The sequence below is a fragment of the Monosiga brevicollis genome, genomic scaffold, assembly GCF_000002865.3.
Source record: "Monosiga brevicollis MX1 MONBRscaffold_3 genomic scaffold, whole genome shotgun sequence".
In the NCBI taxonomy this organism is placed as follows: Eukaryota; class Choanoflagellata; order Craspedida; family Salpingoecidae; genus Monosiga; species Monosiga brevicollis.
The window spans coordinates 1,845,792-1,859,490 of NW_001865040.1; the positions used below are offsets into that span (position 1 = coordinate 1,845,792).

General features: G+C 55.9%; 4 protein-coding genes across 4 annotated transcripts; 3 read left to right on the plus strand and 1 right to left on the minus strand.

Annotated features, from left to right (window-relative positions):
• Positions 1-702: 702 nt before the first annotated feature.
• On the plus strand, positions 703-2,918 carry MONBRDRAFT_35975 (uncharacterized protein; the record flags this gene model as incomplete). Its single annotated transcript, XM_001743088.1, has 1 exon — positions 703-2,918. One exon carries the CDS (start codon positions 703-705, stop codon positions 2,527-2,529), a length of 1,827 nt encoding a protein of 608 aa, XP_001743140.1. The 3' UTR covers positions 2,530-2,918.
• A 390-nt stretch (positions 2,919-3,308) lies between these two features.
• Positions 3,309-5,287, minus strand: MONBRDRAFT_23079 (uncharacterized protein; the record flags this gene model as incomplete). The annotated part of the gene is made up of 6 exons (XM_001743421.1): positions 3,309-3,749; positions 3,859-4,146; positions 4,317-4,502; positions 4,565-4,665; positions 4,758-4,899; positions 4,991-5,287. 6 exons carry the CDS (start codon positions 5,285-5,287, stop codon positions 3,309-3,311), a joined length of 1,455 nt encoding a protein of 484 aa, XP_001743473.1.
• A 986-nt stretch (positions 5,288-6,273) lies between these two features.
• MONBRDRAFT_23080 (uncharacterized protein) lies at positions 6,274-8,704 on the plus strand (the record flags this gene model as incomplete). The annotated part of the gene is made up of 10 exons (XM_001743089.1): positions 6,274-6,402; positions 6,528-6,826; positions 6,894-7,038; positions 7,130-7,226; positions 7,328-7,446; positions 7,553-7,703; positions 7,812-7,862; positions 7,934-8,018; positions 8,114-8,213; positions 8,585-8,704. The coding sequence occupies 10 exons, from the start codon at positions 6,274-6,276 to the stop codon at positions 8,702-8,704; spliced, it is 1,296 nt and encodes a 431-aa protein (XP_001743141.1).
• Positions 8,705-11,433: 2,729 nt separating this feature from the next.
• MONBRDRAFT_23081 (uncharacterized protein) lies at positions 11,434-13,106 on the plus strand (the record flags this gene model as incomplete). The annotated part of the gene is made up of 5 exons (XM_001743090.1): positions 11,434-11,521; positions 11,666-11,867; positions 11,953-12,056; positions 12,311-12,460; positions 12,553-13,106. The coding sequence occupies 5 exons, from the start codon at positions 11,434-11,436 to the stop codon at positions 13,104-13,106; spliced, it is 1,098 nt and encodes a 365-aa protein (XP_001743142.1).
• Positions 13,107-13,699: the final 593 nt, after the last annotated feature.

The following is a 13,699-nucleotide window of genomic DNA, read 5'->3' on the forward strand; positions in this document are numbered from 1 at the left end:
CCTCCGCGTTTATGATTAAATTTCTTTGAAACGTGTTCTTACACGCCTTTTGGCAGTCGCCATCCGTTTGAGTTCCCCAGCAAGCCAAAACTGTACCGGGCACATACACACACACACACACACACACACACTCACTCACTCACTCACTCACTGCAATGCACGGCCCTCTCCATGCTCCTGAAGCCATCCCTGACGGCCCAAAGCCGACCACCACCCCGTAGCCAACCGTCACAAAAACGGCAACAACGAGCAATAAAAGAAAAAAAAGGAAGGAAAGAAGAGAAGAGAAAACATCTGACACGTGTGTGTGTGTGTGTGTGTGTGTGTGTGTGTGTGTGTGTGTGTGGAGGAAGCGCGCGCGCTATTTCAGTCGTTCGCGCGATTTTTTAGATCATCCATCCACCTGGTCTGTCTGGTCGGTGTGGAGCAGGTGGCATTTTTCTCGTCGCCTGGTTCCTCTTGCGTTGATTGTTGGTTTTACTTGTGACCCTCGCGTTCTTCGCCCTCCTCCTTCCCCCTTTCCCGGCTCGCTGGGGCTCATTCCTACTACCACCAAGTGGCGCAGTGCAGCAAAAGTCGTCGGTCCTGCTTCTTGTCTGGTGACAGGACACTCTTTTGTGTGTGTGTGTGTGTGTGTGTGCTGGTACGCACAGCTCTCGTAGCTCTCGTGAGCAGCAGCCGGGCCGACAAGACACCGCCGTCATGTTGAAGGAAAAAACCATTGACGATGACGTGCGCTACCTTGGCTTTGTGCATGCCGACACCAACGACGTTGACATTCTTCCAGGCGATGAACACATTCTGGGCGCCCACATTATGCTGCGCACCCCCTCCCAGATCCCCTCTCCACAGAGCTCTGCTGCTGCCTCTCGTTCCACTTCACGCCCTTCCTCCCGCAGCGGCTCGCGACACACGAGCCCCAGCCGCTCCAGCTCTGCCTCCTCCCGCCGCACGTCTCCGGAACGCAACGCGCCCGCCACCACGTGGGGCTGGGATAGGCCCGTCCAACTCAAGGCCACCGCCACCGCCCTCGTCCTCCACGAGGCCAGCGATGTCCTCTTGGCTTTTGAACTAGCCGAGGTTGTCCTCGTTCGAAACGTGGACAACAACCTCTACCTCATTCTCGCCCGCAGCTCCGTCTTTCCAGGCCAATATGCCTGCCACGGCCTCAAACTGCGCGATCGCAAAACCGCCCGCCACGTGGCCCGCATGATCAAAAAGTTTCGCGTCAAAGCCCGGCCACGCGCCTCCATATTTCAACGCCTTCGCCGTTCCTCCCGCCGTGTGCAGGAAGCTGCCGCGCTTCGTCGCCGTCGCCAATCTAAGAACCGCTTTAGTCAATATCATGAGGAGGAAGCCGAGAGTCCCTATGACCTGCGTACCCTTGCCGCCCTGGCTGAATCTGACCCCACCGCCGCCGTCACCGCCCCCCTGGCCCCTCTGGCCCCCCTGGCGGGTCCGGCTACCACCACCCAAAAACGCGTCTGGGATGGTCCAGCCCTCGAGGCCAACGACCTTCCCCCTCTTCCACCACCCCCAGGCCCTCGTCGTCGCCCCATCAAGCCCGCCGACCCTGCTGACCCCTCACTCGCTGACTCTGATGACAGTGACAGCAGTAATGTTGAAGGTCAGCAGGGATCGCCCGTGGGCCTTTCCCTCATGCGAGCACGCCAAATGGACTTGAGTCGTAGCTTTGATGACCTCTCCCTCGCTGTGAGCATGAAACGACCCGGGGGTTCCGTCACCCGCCCCGTTCGCTTTGGTGCGGACGCAGGGGTGAGCAAGTATCGAAACATGGAGGTGTCTTTTGCCAACCTTCTGGCTTCGGAGACCCCGCTGTCCACGGCCGAGCCATCCCCGGCCATCTCCGCCGTCGTCAGCGATGACGAGGAGGACGAGGAGGACGAGGATGGATTTGGTGGCCGCGGCAAGGTGCCCTACGCGGGCGCTCGCGGTGCCTTTGGGATGGCCGATCCCTATGCCGCTGCTGGCTATGGTTTTGTCAACGAGAGCGATGGTTTGGACCTCATGGGGCCGAGCACGCCCACCAATGCCACCGCGCCTTTTACCCTTCGAGACCGCTCAGAGACCATTGTGAGCCCCGGTGAGCCACCTCGTCGGTCCAGTTCAGGCAGTCAGCTTGCGCGCAGCAGCTCGGTCAATTCGGGTCATGCCGCCGACCTGGCCCGAGAGCGGTTGCACACCCCGGTAGATCGCAAACGCGGCTCCTTCTTCCTGGACCCGTTCACGGAAGACGCCGGATTGGCCGCCATGCGCAGCGCCCGCCCCGGCACCTATGCGCTCCGCCCTTCGGACAGCGGTGAGACGGATGAGTGGCTTCTGCTCATCATTCCGCCCGAGGATGACCTCGTGGAGGTGGAGGTGCAAGAATTGGCCGACGGTCGCTTTGAGCTGGTTTCCACAGGCGTTCGTTGTGACACCATTGCCCAACTAGTCAATTATTACTGGCGCAGCCATTTCCAGAACAATATCATACCCTGCTCCCCTCTGGCGGGCGTGACAGCCTAAGCCGACTCTATACAATGGGGCGTTGCATTATTAGCTTTGACCTTTGTGTTGGTCCTCGAGGACCCCTTGCATGCGGTTCAGTGAGTGTTTGCTGCTTGGCTGCTTCTTGGCCAATCGTGCTGCGCACGTTCTGGTGCTCTCAAACGAGAGTGGCAGCAAAACAAGAGTCAGCAGACCGGTGTACATCTTTTTGTGATTTGTGTAGAAAAATGTATCGGTTGAGCATCGACAAGTCGGCGCTGGAGTTGAGTGCCTTTCTTCTGAATAATTATACATCGTTCCAGCTTTTGTGCGAATGTGTTGTGGGCACACGTAACATGTGCGAATGTGTTGTGTGCCCACCTGTTTTCGCCCATTTTGTCTTGAGAGCCCAAATTGTATTCGAGAACAAAGTCAAATACGTTTGTCTTGGGCTGGTTCGGAGCGCCAGTCCCCAGTCACCTGCACACTCACTGCACTACTACGGGTGATGGAAACGGATGCCTTGGGAGCCGGTTGCCTGAACGTTGACTGAGTTCGTATAGGCTTTGATTTACTAAATGATGCCTGATCCACCAATACACGAAACAGCGCATCACGCCATCATGTCACCACGAAACATAGCGAGATGGAACAGCGAGAGCAAAAGAGAGGTAGGACGAGACACGCATTGGAGCCATTACACGTGACCAAAATAACCAGAAAGGAAAAGAAAGAAAGAAAGAAAGAAGAAAAGCGAACGAAAAACACAAACTGGATGTGCGCAGAATACGATCGAGTCAGACTGTGTGCCAAAACCTTTACTCTTCGGGCAATTCATCGATCAAACGCAGCGCAGCCTCGATATCAGCTTGCTGAGAGCGGCGTGCTTGCTTGCGTTTCTCTGACATGCGCTTGAGTCGCTCTCGACGTTGCTGCTCTGCATCTGCTTCGGTAGTTTCCGAGGCAGATTCGGGCGCCGGGGCCACAGGCTCGGGTACAGGTCCGGGCGCCGGGGCCTCGGGCTCGGAAACGGGTTCGGGCGCCGGGGCCGCGGGCTCGACGGCAATATTGGCATCAGGCTCGGCATTGGTTGATTCTGCAGCGGGTTCGGAAGGGCCAACAGGTTGTGCTGGAGCTTCACTTGCTGGGACGGGGGCGGATGACACAGGCCCAGCTGTTTCGATGGTGGTAGGCGCAAGCAACTGTGACTTTTTTGACTTGACGCGGCGCAAGACCTTGACGTTAATGTCACCCGAGGCCTAAAAACAACCGCACACATGCGCGCAAACACACCGAAGAATCAAATTAAAATAAGCTTCCAATGCAAACGCCACAGCATGTGATAAGGAGTGGGCACGGCATACTAACCTGTCGGATCAGCTCAGCGGCCTTGGCATGGGACACGTTCCGAAGCGAGTGGCCTCCAAATTCAACCAGCACATCCCCCTTGCTCAGGACATTTTGGGCAGCGGCGGTGCCGTCGGGAGCGACGTTGATAATGAAAATTTCTCGCTTCAGGGGATCGGGCGAGTCGATGCCACCGGCGATGGAAACGCCCAAGGCCTGATCGGGTTGCTTTCGAATGACGACTTCTTGCAACACACGCATCTTAACCTTGCGCTGCTTCATCTTCATGCCTTCTCGCAGTTGGAGCACCTGTTGTCATTGCCCCGCATGACATGGATGGAAGGAGCAAGGCATGTGCAAAAATGATCAGGCAACACACACACACACACACACACACACACACACACACACACACACACACGCACACACACACACACACACGCACAATGTCCGTGCATGGCACTGCCCGACAGACGTACCCAATCCTTCACGTCAGCTTCATTGCCGCGAAACGTATACTGCCGCGACGGCGTCGAGAGAAGCAATTCGGTGCCATTGCTTTGAGCTTCGGCAATGCAGCCCGTGGACAAGTCAATACGCTCCTCGACATCGTCTGTCTGTTGTGTGAGAACGATTGAAACACGTGTGGTCGGATGAGCCTTTTGCTGCATCGGAACAATGAGCAGTGACGCGCATGTAATGCTACCAGCGCCTTTATCAAGCTCACCTCGGGAACGGAGAGGACAAGAATACACCCTTGGAGGGTGCAAGTGCGCAAGGCCCATTTCTTGCGACCAAAGTTGGCCTTTTCTCTCAGCTCCAAAACACCTGTGAGCAGCAAAGGAGGGGGGGGGGGGAAGAGGCGAGTGAGGTGAGCCACGGCCCCTGGCATGTTGTACAGGGGTAGAAGCATGTTTTACCTTGCTTAGAGATGGGGTCATCAGGCACCACAATGTCACCCATGTCAATCAGGTGCACTGGATTGTCTTCGGCGGGGGCAGCAGCAAAGACGTCGTTGGTGTCCAAATCTGCCCGACTCGCTTCGTCGCCGTGTGCAGTTAGCTAACGTGGGCGTAGGAACAGTGTAAGCCCCTTGCAAATCGGCAACGTACACATGTACAATCGCCAAGTGGTTCAAGCGCCAGGCACGTACCGGAGGGGAAACAGCGCCGTCAAAAAGAGGATTGTGTTTGACGGGCGCAGTCTCAATACTGCGGGCAAAGCTGTGGTCGGGAGAAAAGTTGGCGAGATCAACGGGTTTGAAGGAGGTCTTGCGCACAAAGGCGGGGGCGAAAGAACGCTCAAGCTTGAGCTCGCTGCCTGAAGTCTCCTCCTTTACGACCCCCTTGCCAATACTGAAGCGCTTAGCCTTTGGTTTCCGGACTGAGCGAGGTTTGCGGGCGGGTTGGTCAAGAGAATTGCCCAGGTAGGAGGTATCAGCGCCACTCATTGCCGCACATGCCCCGGCAACGTGGGTGAGCCAGCCGAGCGCGTGATCCGGTCGTTGCGAAATAAACAGCAAAGACCTAAACCGAGCGCGCGCTCAGCAAGGCTGTCGGAGGATATCCCCGATGACAGGCAGAGGCGTCCCGGTGACGATCCAACGGTCCTCTCCGGAATCTAGGGGGTTGGATGCAAATAAAAGGTAGTGTGTGGCATGAATAATCTCGCGCATTCTCAACACTCGGCCCAAAGCACGGGGCTCAACTGGAGACGGGTTGGAGGCGAACAGAAAAAAGGGGCAGAAGCCAAAAATGCCAGATAGTCGGGCCGAAACGATTTGCAAAGACAAGAACCACTCGCGTGGCCTGAGGCAAAGCCTTTCAGCTTGAGCGCCGGCAGAAGATACAAGCCATTCCGATGCGGGCCTCTTTGACTGCCGAGCGAGAGGCCGGAGTGCAACCGCTTACCAGCAGGAAGTCGATGTGCCAGCTGCTGTTTGCTCCGAGCAAAGAAGCACGTTCTAAAACGAACCACGTTCAGGGTCTGAAAGCCAGACAGCCGTTCCCGCCGCAAAGGACAAGACCACCTCAAAGCTACCGTCCTAGATCGACGTGGGAATCTCCTCAAAAGCAACCGTGCATGCAGATATATGCCCAGATCAACCAACCGCTGCTCCCGTCCTGCTCGTCGACTGGTCTAGCAGAGCTCCACCAAATGCCACACACACGTCTCTCTCTCTCTCTCTCTCTCTTTCATCTCTTTATCTGTCTCTCATCTCTTTCTCTCTGAATACGCCCACACACAAACAAACACACACACAATGGAGGAGGAACCAAAGCACAGACACATCACACTTTATCACACTATGAGCATACCTACCGGTCAGACCATGACACACTTTATCTGGTAGTGTGAGTCTGTGTAGGGACCAGGAGACTCAGCTCATGCTGATAATTCACGTGAAGGATTTGTCAGAAACTTGTGACGAGCGGGATGGCGACGACAACCACGACGACCACGAGGAGTGGCGGGCGGTCATGTGTCTGGGCTCGGCTGATCACCCAGCCCACGGAGGCGCCCGTAGAGGAGGAGAGTGCTCTGGAAGCCTTGGATCGGTACATAGTACGTGCAATGTCGCCCCGCATCAACGCTTACCCAGTGCCGCTGGATCGTGATCGTTCTGCTCCTACGCCAGGCTCGGCCAGCTTCTCTGCGGTGACTAACTTGCCGCGCATCGTGAAATGCAGCATCGGCCCCACTTGATCAATAGAAGAATTGGTGGGACTGAAACGCGATACAGTGCCAACTCGCTGTCTCCCAGCCAGGTCGTTGAGAAGTTGCGTGCCGCCGATCCCGAAGCCGGCGTTCCCGAAAACTTTGCAGCGCTCCTCGAATTGCGGCGGTCCTGTGACCTGGTGGTCGTGCACCACGAATTACGTGCCACCACTGCCACCAATCCCCTGTCTAGCTATTGTGAAGCTCTGGTTCTTGATGCTGCCTCGCAGCGAGCCTGGCTTTGCCCGCTCTCCAATCACCCAGCTACCTTGTACGTCGCTGCATCTTGTGCACCAACCCTGACGCCAGCTGGCCCTCAATATATATGCGTATCGTAGTGCTTGTGTACGCTTGACTTGGGGGAAAAGTACAGCAGAGGGCCAAACAGCTGATGCTCGCGGTGCGGTGACATATGAGGTCCTCCTGGACTCTGAAGCCGCCGAACCTGCCCGTCCCTGTGGCTCACCGCCTTACACGCTTCTGGTATGCGTCAGCCTAAATACATCTTTGGCGTGAAAGGCTCGGCGCCGTTGTGTCAGTGGACGGCATGCTCAGCCCCGTCCTTGTTTAATAGGCGCAAGCAGACGTCGAAGCACCAACCTTTCCATCCTCCCACTGGTTTCTTACCAAGTTTGTGCCCAAGTTCACCTCTTGGCTGGCAGCCGCCGATGGTAAGCCAAATGGTGTGGGCGTCAGCCCTCCCGGTTCAGTCTGCAAGCCTTGATGAGAGCATGAAAATATGGACATGAAATTTGTTTGACCTGTGTGTCAGGCCCGGCCTCTGAGCTCTCGCGCTGGCGCCCAACCCCTGAAACGATGCTCGTGCCGCCTGCTGAATACGCTCGCCTGTATCGCGAGCTTCGCGATAAATATGGGCCCGCCCTAGTCGAGGTTGGCATGCCATGCACACACATGTTGGCCTCCAGTATGGCGCTGTCAACATGGATTGCATTACCCTGCTTTTCTTTTGTTTCGGGCTCCTTCCTCTCCCTCCTAGAGCTGGACAGAGTCCACAGATCCGGAAAAGTTTGTATACGAGGATATTGGCATTGCAACCTTTCTCATCTTGCTCTTTCGACGTGTCGCCGAGCTCGAGGCGGAGCAGGGTCAAGCTCCCGCAAACTTTACCTACAAGTTTGTTGATCTCGGTACGATCATTCTCCTTGCTATGAATGCTAGTGCGTGCAAAGTAGCGCAGAGTAGGGGACAGTGCCGTGTGCTTGTGGCACTGATGCGGGCTTATCATGCTCCACTAGGGTGTGGGAACGGGTTGCTCTGTTGGCTTTTGGCTCAAGAAGGCTTTCGAGGTTAGTTCGGCTACCGGCCTCATGAGAGACAGCAGCGCGGAGTTGGCCTTCATGGCGGGCTCTTGTATTAGGTCTGGGCTTGGATCTGCAACGGCGACGAATCTGGGATCGCTTTGATGCTGATGTTGAGCTCCTGGAAACGGCCGTCGATCCCAAGTACGTACAGTTGGCAGCCGTGCGATCGCACTCGTGATGGATGGGGTTGACTTTTGCCTTGCCCATGACCGTGAATGGCGTTGTTTTGGGTCCAGATATGGTTTGACCTACCCAAGCTGCGAGTGGATTCTGGGCAATCACAGCGACGAGCTCACACCCTGGATCCCCCTCGTTGCGGCAAGCAGCACACCACAGGTATGGGGACCTGCCCTGTTTACCCTGTGTTCTTGTTTGTTTGTTTTTTCCATTGCACTCACAGTGGGCCCGGTCATAATACTTTGGAGCTGACCGATTTTACACGCGACTCATCTTGACCGACGCGCTGGCACTTTGACAGACCAAATTTTGGGTTCTGCCTTGTTGTCCTTTTGTGTTGAATGGGACGCGGTTTTCACGGCACCAGCGCGAATCTAGCGGTGAAGGTCATGATGCTGGGGCCTCGAGTACCTACAGCGGCTACCTGCGCTATGTGGTTGATTTGGCGGCCCAGTGTGGCTTTGCAGTGGCCTCGGATGTTCTGCGCATCCCGAGTACCCGCCGAACTTGCCTGGTGCGTTTTGGGGCAGGCATGCAGCTCCCAGGTGCTGAAAGAGCGTTTCTTGTTTGTCAATGATGATGATACACATGTCGTGTGGGCTTCTAGATGGGCTGGCAGCGAACGGCAGAAGACTGTCGACAAGCAGTGAGTTTTGGCACACACACTGCAGTTTGCTGCCCTTGAGGCACTGCTCATTACAAAGGGACTCTCACGGTGAATACGGTTGGGTGCATGTTCAGCGCATCGATCTAGCCTCACAAGGGCGCACGTTCCAGCCCCGCGTCGAGTGAGTGCGGTGGGGCCTTGGCCGAGGCCAGCTGGCAGTTTGGATGCATGGGTCATTTCCGGCGTTCGCTCAAGGCTAATGCAAAAAAAAACTTCCTTCTTCGTGTACTGGTGTAGAGTGCAGCGGCCCAATAATTGTCGGCAAGTGGCGGCCTCAATTCAAGAAGACATTGTGCAAAGGGTTTTGGCGCTGCTTCTCGCGCAAGACCCTGACAAAGGGGCGACCTTACCTTCTGGCGCCACCTATCATCTCGGTGGTGAGTGTGTGGTGTAAAGCCAGAGGGCTACCTTCCATTGTTGGCTCTCTTTTTTTTCTTTGTTTGGTCTTGTTTAGCAGGCAGCTGCTTTGAGAGAAAGAAGCATAGGGGGCACATGCGGAACGGTTGTGACTGGTGTCAATACCGGGTCTTTTTCTTCTGCTGCTTGAAAAGCTCAATGGCGGTGTCACAATGAATCCCACAGGACAAGTCTCAATTGGTCAGGTGGTGGACCATCTGGGGAAGCCGATTCTGGCAGCGCTCAAGGCTGAATGTGGGGGGCTGCAGACTTTGCTCAAGCTCCATGGCCAGCTCTTTTTCGGTGAGTGCGGTGGGGCTTGAGTGGTGGGGCTCGGGGCAACGATACTGGCCAGTGTGCGACGTGTTTGGGTCTAACTGATACTTGCGCGCTTGGGTGTCTAGTGCGAGGCGGCAACGTGTCAATCCGGAACTGGGCCAGCGTGGAGAGCGGGCACCACCCCAAAAACATCAAAACACGCCCCTGTCTCTGCCTGCGCTACCATCCCGGTCGGTGCATCGCGTCATCGCATCGTCGGCAGAAGGGTGCCAGGTTGCTTGATCTCATCCCGCACGACATGTGCTCTCATCCTGAATGTGACATGGGATTGCCATTAAGATGGTTGCCCTCGGCCAACGTGGGCGTGCCCCTTTGCACATGCCACCGTGGAGACGGCAGCAGACTACGATGCCACCCGCCCCTGGCCTTGACTCGGAGCTCCAGTCGCCGGCTCTTCCGATTCCATGTGCTGTTCCAGTCGACGAGAGGTCAAGAAGAATTGAAGTCTGTGTTCTTGGGTGTTGTGGCCAACCATCCAGTTTGTTGACAAGAGCGCCACCGGGTGATACTGGGGGCGGGTTGCTGAGGGGGTTGACCAATCTAGCGACCAATCATCAACAAGCAGCGCATCAGGCCACAAGTGAGGCGTATGGGTCGGTCAAACAAGACGAACCAGAAAGGGGGCCTTGTCTCGTTGGGACATTGGTTATGACGGATTTACCACCCACAACATCAGCATCAGAACATCAGCCTCAGCCGGCAAGAAACAGGCTTCAAGCTCGTCCTAGACTTGTCCAAATCTCTCGAGCGGAGTGAGAAGAATTATCCCTACTACACATGGAAACGAGGAGGGAAGGGCCAGGGCGTGCTTGCAACGATATGGACCCGTCACGATCCAAAATCACGTCGTGCATGGACGCTAGTCCTCCGAAGAGTGTCTTATGTTGTGTGTGGAGTATGAGTATACGCCTGCATGTTGCATGTTGCATGCCAGCCATTCCTCAGCTTGCTTGCTTGTGCAGGCGTCAGGCATTGTCAAGTTGACAAAGCACAACACAAGACCAAGCGCGAGTCCCATACCCATCATCACATCCCGAGGGGTCCCGCCCACCCAAAAAGCCGCTCGCGCGCCGCCCCGCCTTGAGTTACATGTGCAGCACCCAAAGCAGTACAGAAGCAACAAACAAACAAGCAGGGGCTTGAGTCTCCTTGTCTCCTTGTCTCTCAGCGCCTTGCCTTGCCAGCTTACGGGCTTACCGCCATCGCCATCACCATCAGCAACTGTACGAGCGTACCACTCGCTGGCTTTGAAAGGGCGCCGATCGTGGTGACGACGGCGATGGATAAGTTCCTGGGTTTCTCCTTGTCCCAACCATCGAGTTGCGAGTCATGCTCGACGCGTTTCGCGCCCAGCGACCCTCTCGTCCACCCCGCGCCCGCTCACCCGCCCAAAGTGACGTGACCCTCTCCCATTTCATTTTCACCATGGGATGACGACCAAATCTCACGACAACGACGATTGATGTGCTCGAGAGTGAAAAAATCTCGCAATTTCCTCTTGACGGCTGGCCCGTACACACACTGCCCGCCCCCCCCACCACACACACCAGACGCTTCTTCGATTCGACTTGCACCGCTGAAACCTCCCCCTCTCGCATGCAAGCGTTGTTCTTTTGAATCACAGTGGTGGTCCCTGCTGCCGTTTTGTTTTTCTCCTTTTTTTTTTGTTGTTGGGTGACCCCAACTCGCGTTGCAATCTACCTTGGCCCTGCCTTGTGCGCCAGTCAAGTCGGCGCCCCGTGAACACGCTCTTGAACGGTTGCACACTTTTGCTGCCTCCTTGGTGGTGTGCGTCCGGCCTCCCCTTTTTGTTTGTCATTCTACGACCGCGCCGCCATTGCGCTGGATTGCTGCCATTTTGGCGGGCGGTGCCCTGTCTTCATTGACGATACCCCTTCCGTTTCCCGACGCCCACCTGGGGCCCAGGCTCTGAGCCGTTGAAGAGGCTGCGTGCACGCCGCCGCATCCACCGTCGCCATGGATAAGCGAGACATTCAAATGCTGATTTATCAGTCAACCGGCAAGAGTGCCTCCGACTCGGCCAGCCCCAAATCCTCAAAGACAGGTCCGTGCTTTCTCCCGGCTCGGCACATGCCATGGCGTCATCCATGTCTTGCCATTCTTGAAATGTTCTTGGTTGTTGTTGGCTTGGCTTCCTTACCCCACCTTTTACCCTTCGTCTAACCTTTGCACTTGGTGCTACCCACAGAAACTAAAAAGCGTGGCTCAAATGTGCTCAACCGCACTGCCAGTCGCAAGGGAAGTGAGCCACCACACAAGACCAATAAGAATGAGGGGCGCTCGTCCTCCGTTGGCGGCTGCCTTGATATGCAAGAGCCCCGTGACAGTGGTCTCGGCATGCAGCGTGCACACACCCTCAACATGGACCCCGCCTATATGGCTCGTCGCTCGTGCGTTGGCCTGTTTTATTTGCCCCTCTTAACCCCCCAACATTCTTGACTTAAATCCCGCCTGAACCTGCCTCTGCCCTCGCAGACAAAATTGGTCCGTGAGCTCAACCGATAGTGTAATTCACCACTCGGCACAATCGTCATACGCCTCGCTCGAACTGCCCAACTCAACCGACCCATTGCCCTCGGGTTGGTCTGTGGGCAAAACCCCTGAGGGTCGAGTCTTTTTCATCAAGTTTGTACCTCGTCAACCCCGAAAGCGCTTGCCCGGCTCTACCTTTTTTTTTTTTTTTTCCAGTCTTGTGTCAAATGGGTCTGATTTGCTTTGCCATGTCTGCAACTTACCGGTCAATCGCTGCTCTTCGTTGCTTGCGCTCTCTATTGCAGCGAGCGAGAGAAGACGACCACTTGGCTTGACCCGCGCACAGGTCGACCCTTCTCAGGCCAGGTCACACAGCCCAACAGCCGCGTGGTTGAGGTGGATACCTCCCCCTTTAGCGGTGTATCTCTGCCCCACGGCTGGGAAATGGCCTTGACGCCCGATGGACTTCCTTATTTTATCGACCATGTTAACAAGCGCACATCCTGGGAAGGTAAGACCACCCGCCTGCTCGCGCTCACGTGGTGTAACGCTCCCCGCCTCGGCTCACACTATGACGACGGTTCGCTGGGTCTCCTCCCTTAGATCCCCGAAGCCAAGCTTTCATGGACATTGAGGCCAAACGCGCCGAAATTGAGCTACGCAAGCTCCAGCTGCGACGTGAGCAGTTGGAGATTGAACGAGAAATGCTTGAGCAACAGTCCCGACTGGTAGAACAGGAAGCTGCGCGCTATTCCAACCCAACAACGTCGACCTCCACGACCCCTACCCAATCTCACATGTCGGAACTCCTTGGAGGTGTTGAAGCCACCGAGTCACTCCAATCAGCGGAGCTGGTGCCCCCGACTAAACCCTCTACGCCCTCAAAGGCCGAGCCCAGCTCGGCCTCCACGCCCCAGCCTCGGGATCAGGCTCACCATGCTCATGAGATGCCGCAGATTGATGTTTTTGCTGATCTCGGTCGCCTGGAAGGCGCTCCAGACCTGACTGGCTTTGACCCTAGCCTGGCTGAGCATTTGGGTGAGCCTTCCAAGGATTCGAGCTATGCCAGCTACGCTAGCTGGACAGGGCTCGATAGCGAGGCGCTTCTGGGTCTCGAGAACATGGACTCGCTCGATACTTACTTGCAACTCGGCTGAACATCCTCGAGGGCGGCCTCCTTTTTCCTCTTTCTTGTTTTTTTTTTTTTTTTTTTGTCATCATGCTAACGCAACCATTTTGACTCGTCCCTCGCTTCGCGCGGGAGTTATTTCATGTTGTTGTTGCTATTGATTCTTTCTGACTCGAGTCTTGCTCCGGCTTGTGACGCGTGCATCTACCGTCTGGGCCGCCTGTTTTTTTACAGGCCGTCCGCACCAGTCGCCTGTTGCCCTTGCCGTTGAAGCGATGCATGTTTTTATGTCCAAGTGTTGCTTGCTTGCTGTTCGTCAAAGTGAAGGCACCTGTGCGTGATGCGCTGGCTTGGTGTTTGTGGGGTTGGGTTGCGCTGGCTTGGTTTGGCTTGGCTCAACCCCATCTCTTTGTGGGCCTGTGGCCCCGCTTTTATTACCGTGTCTCTGAGAAGCATGGTTTTGTTTCGAGTTGTTTGCCCGTTCGTTTGTATCGAGAGTTTGTCGTGGCAAGCCAGGTGTGCGTATAGGCGCGTCGCGCTTGCTGCCCCATGTCTCAGACAAGTACAAGGACGTGCGTGCTGGCGCGTCTGTTTGTTGATATAGTATTATATTATTCTTGT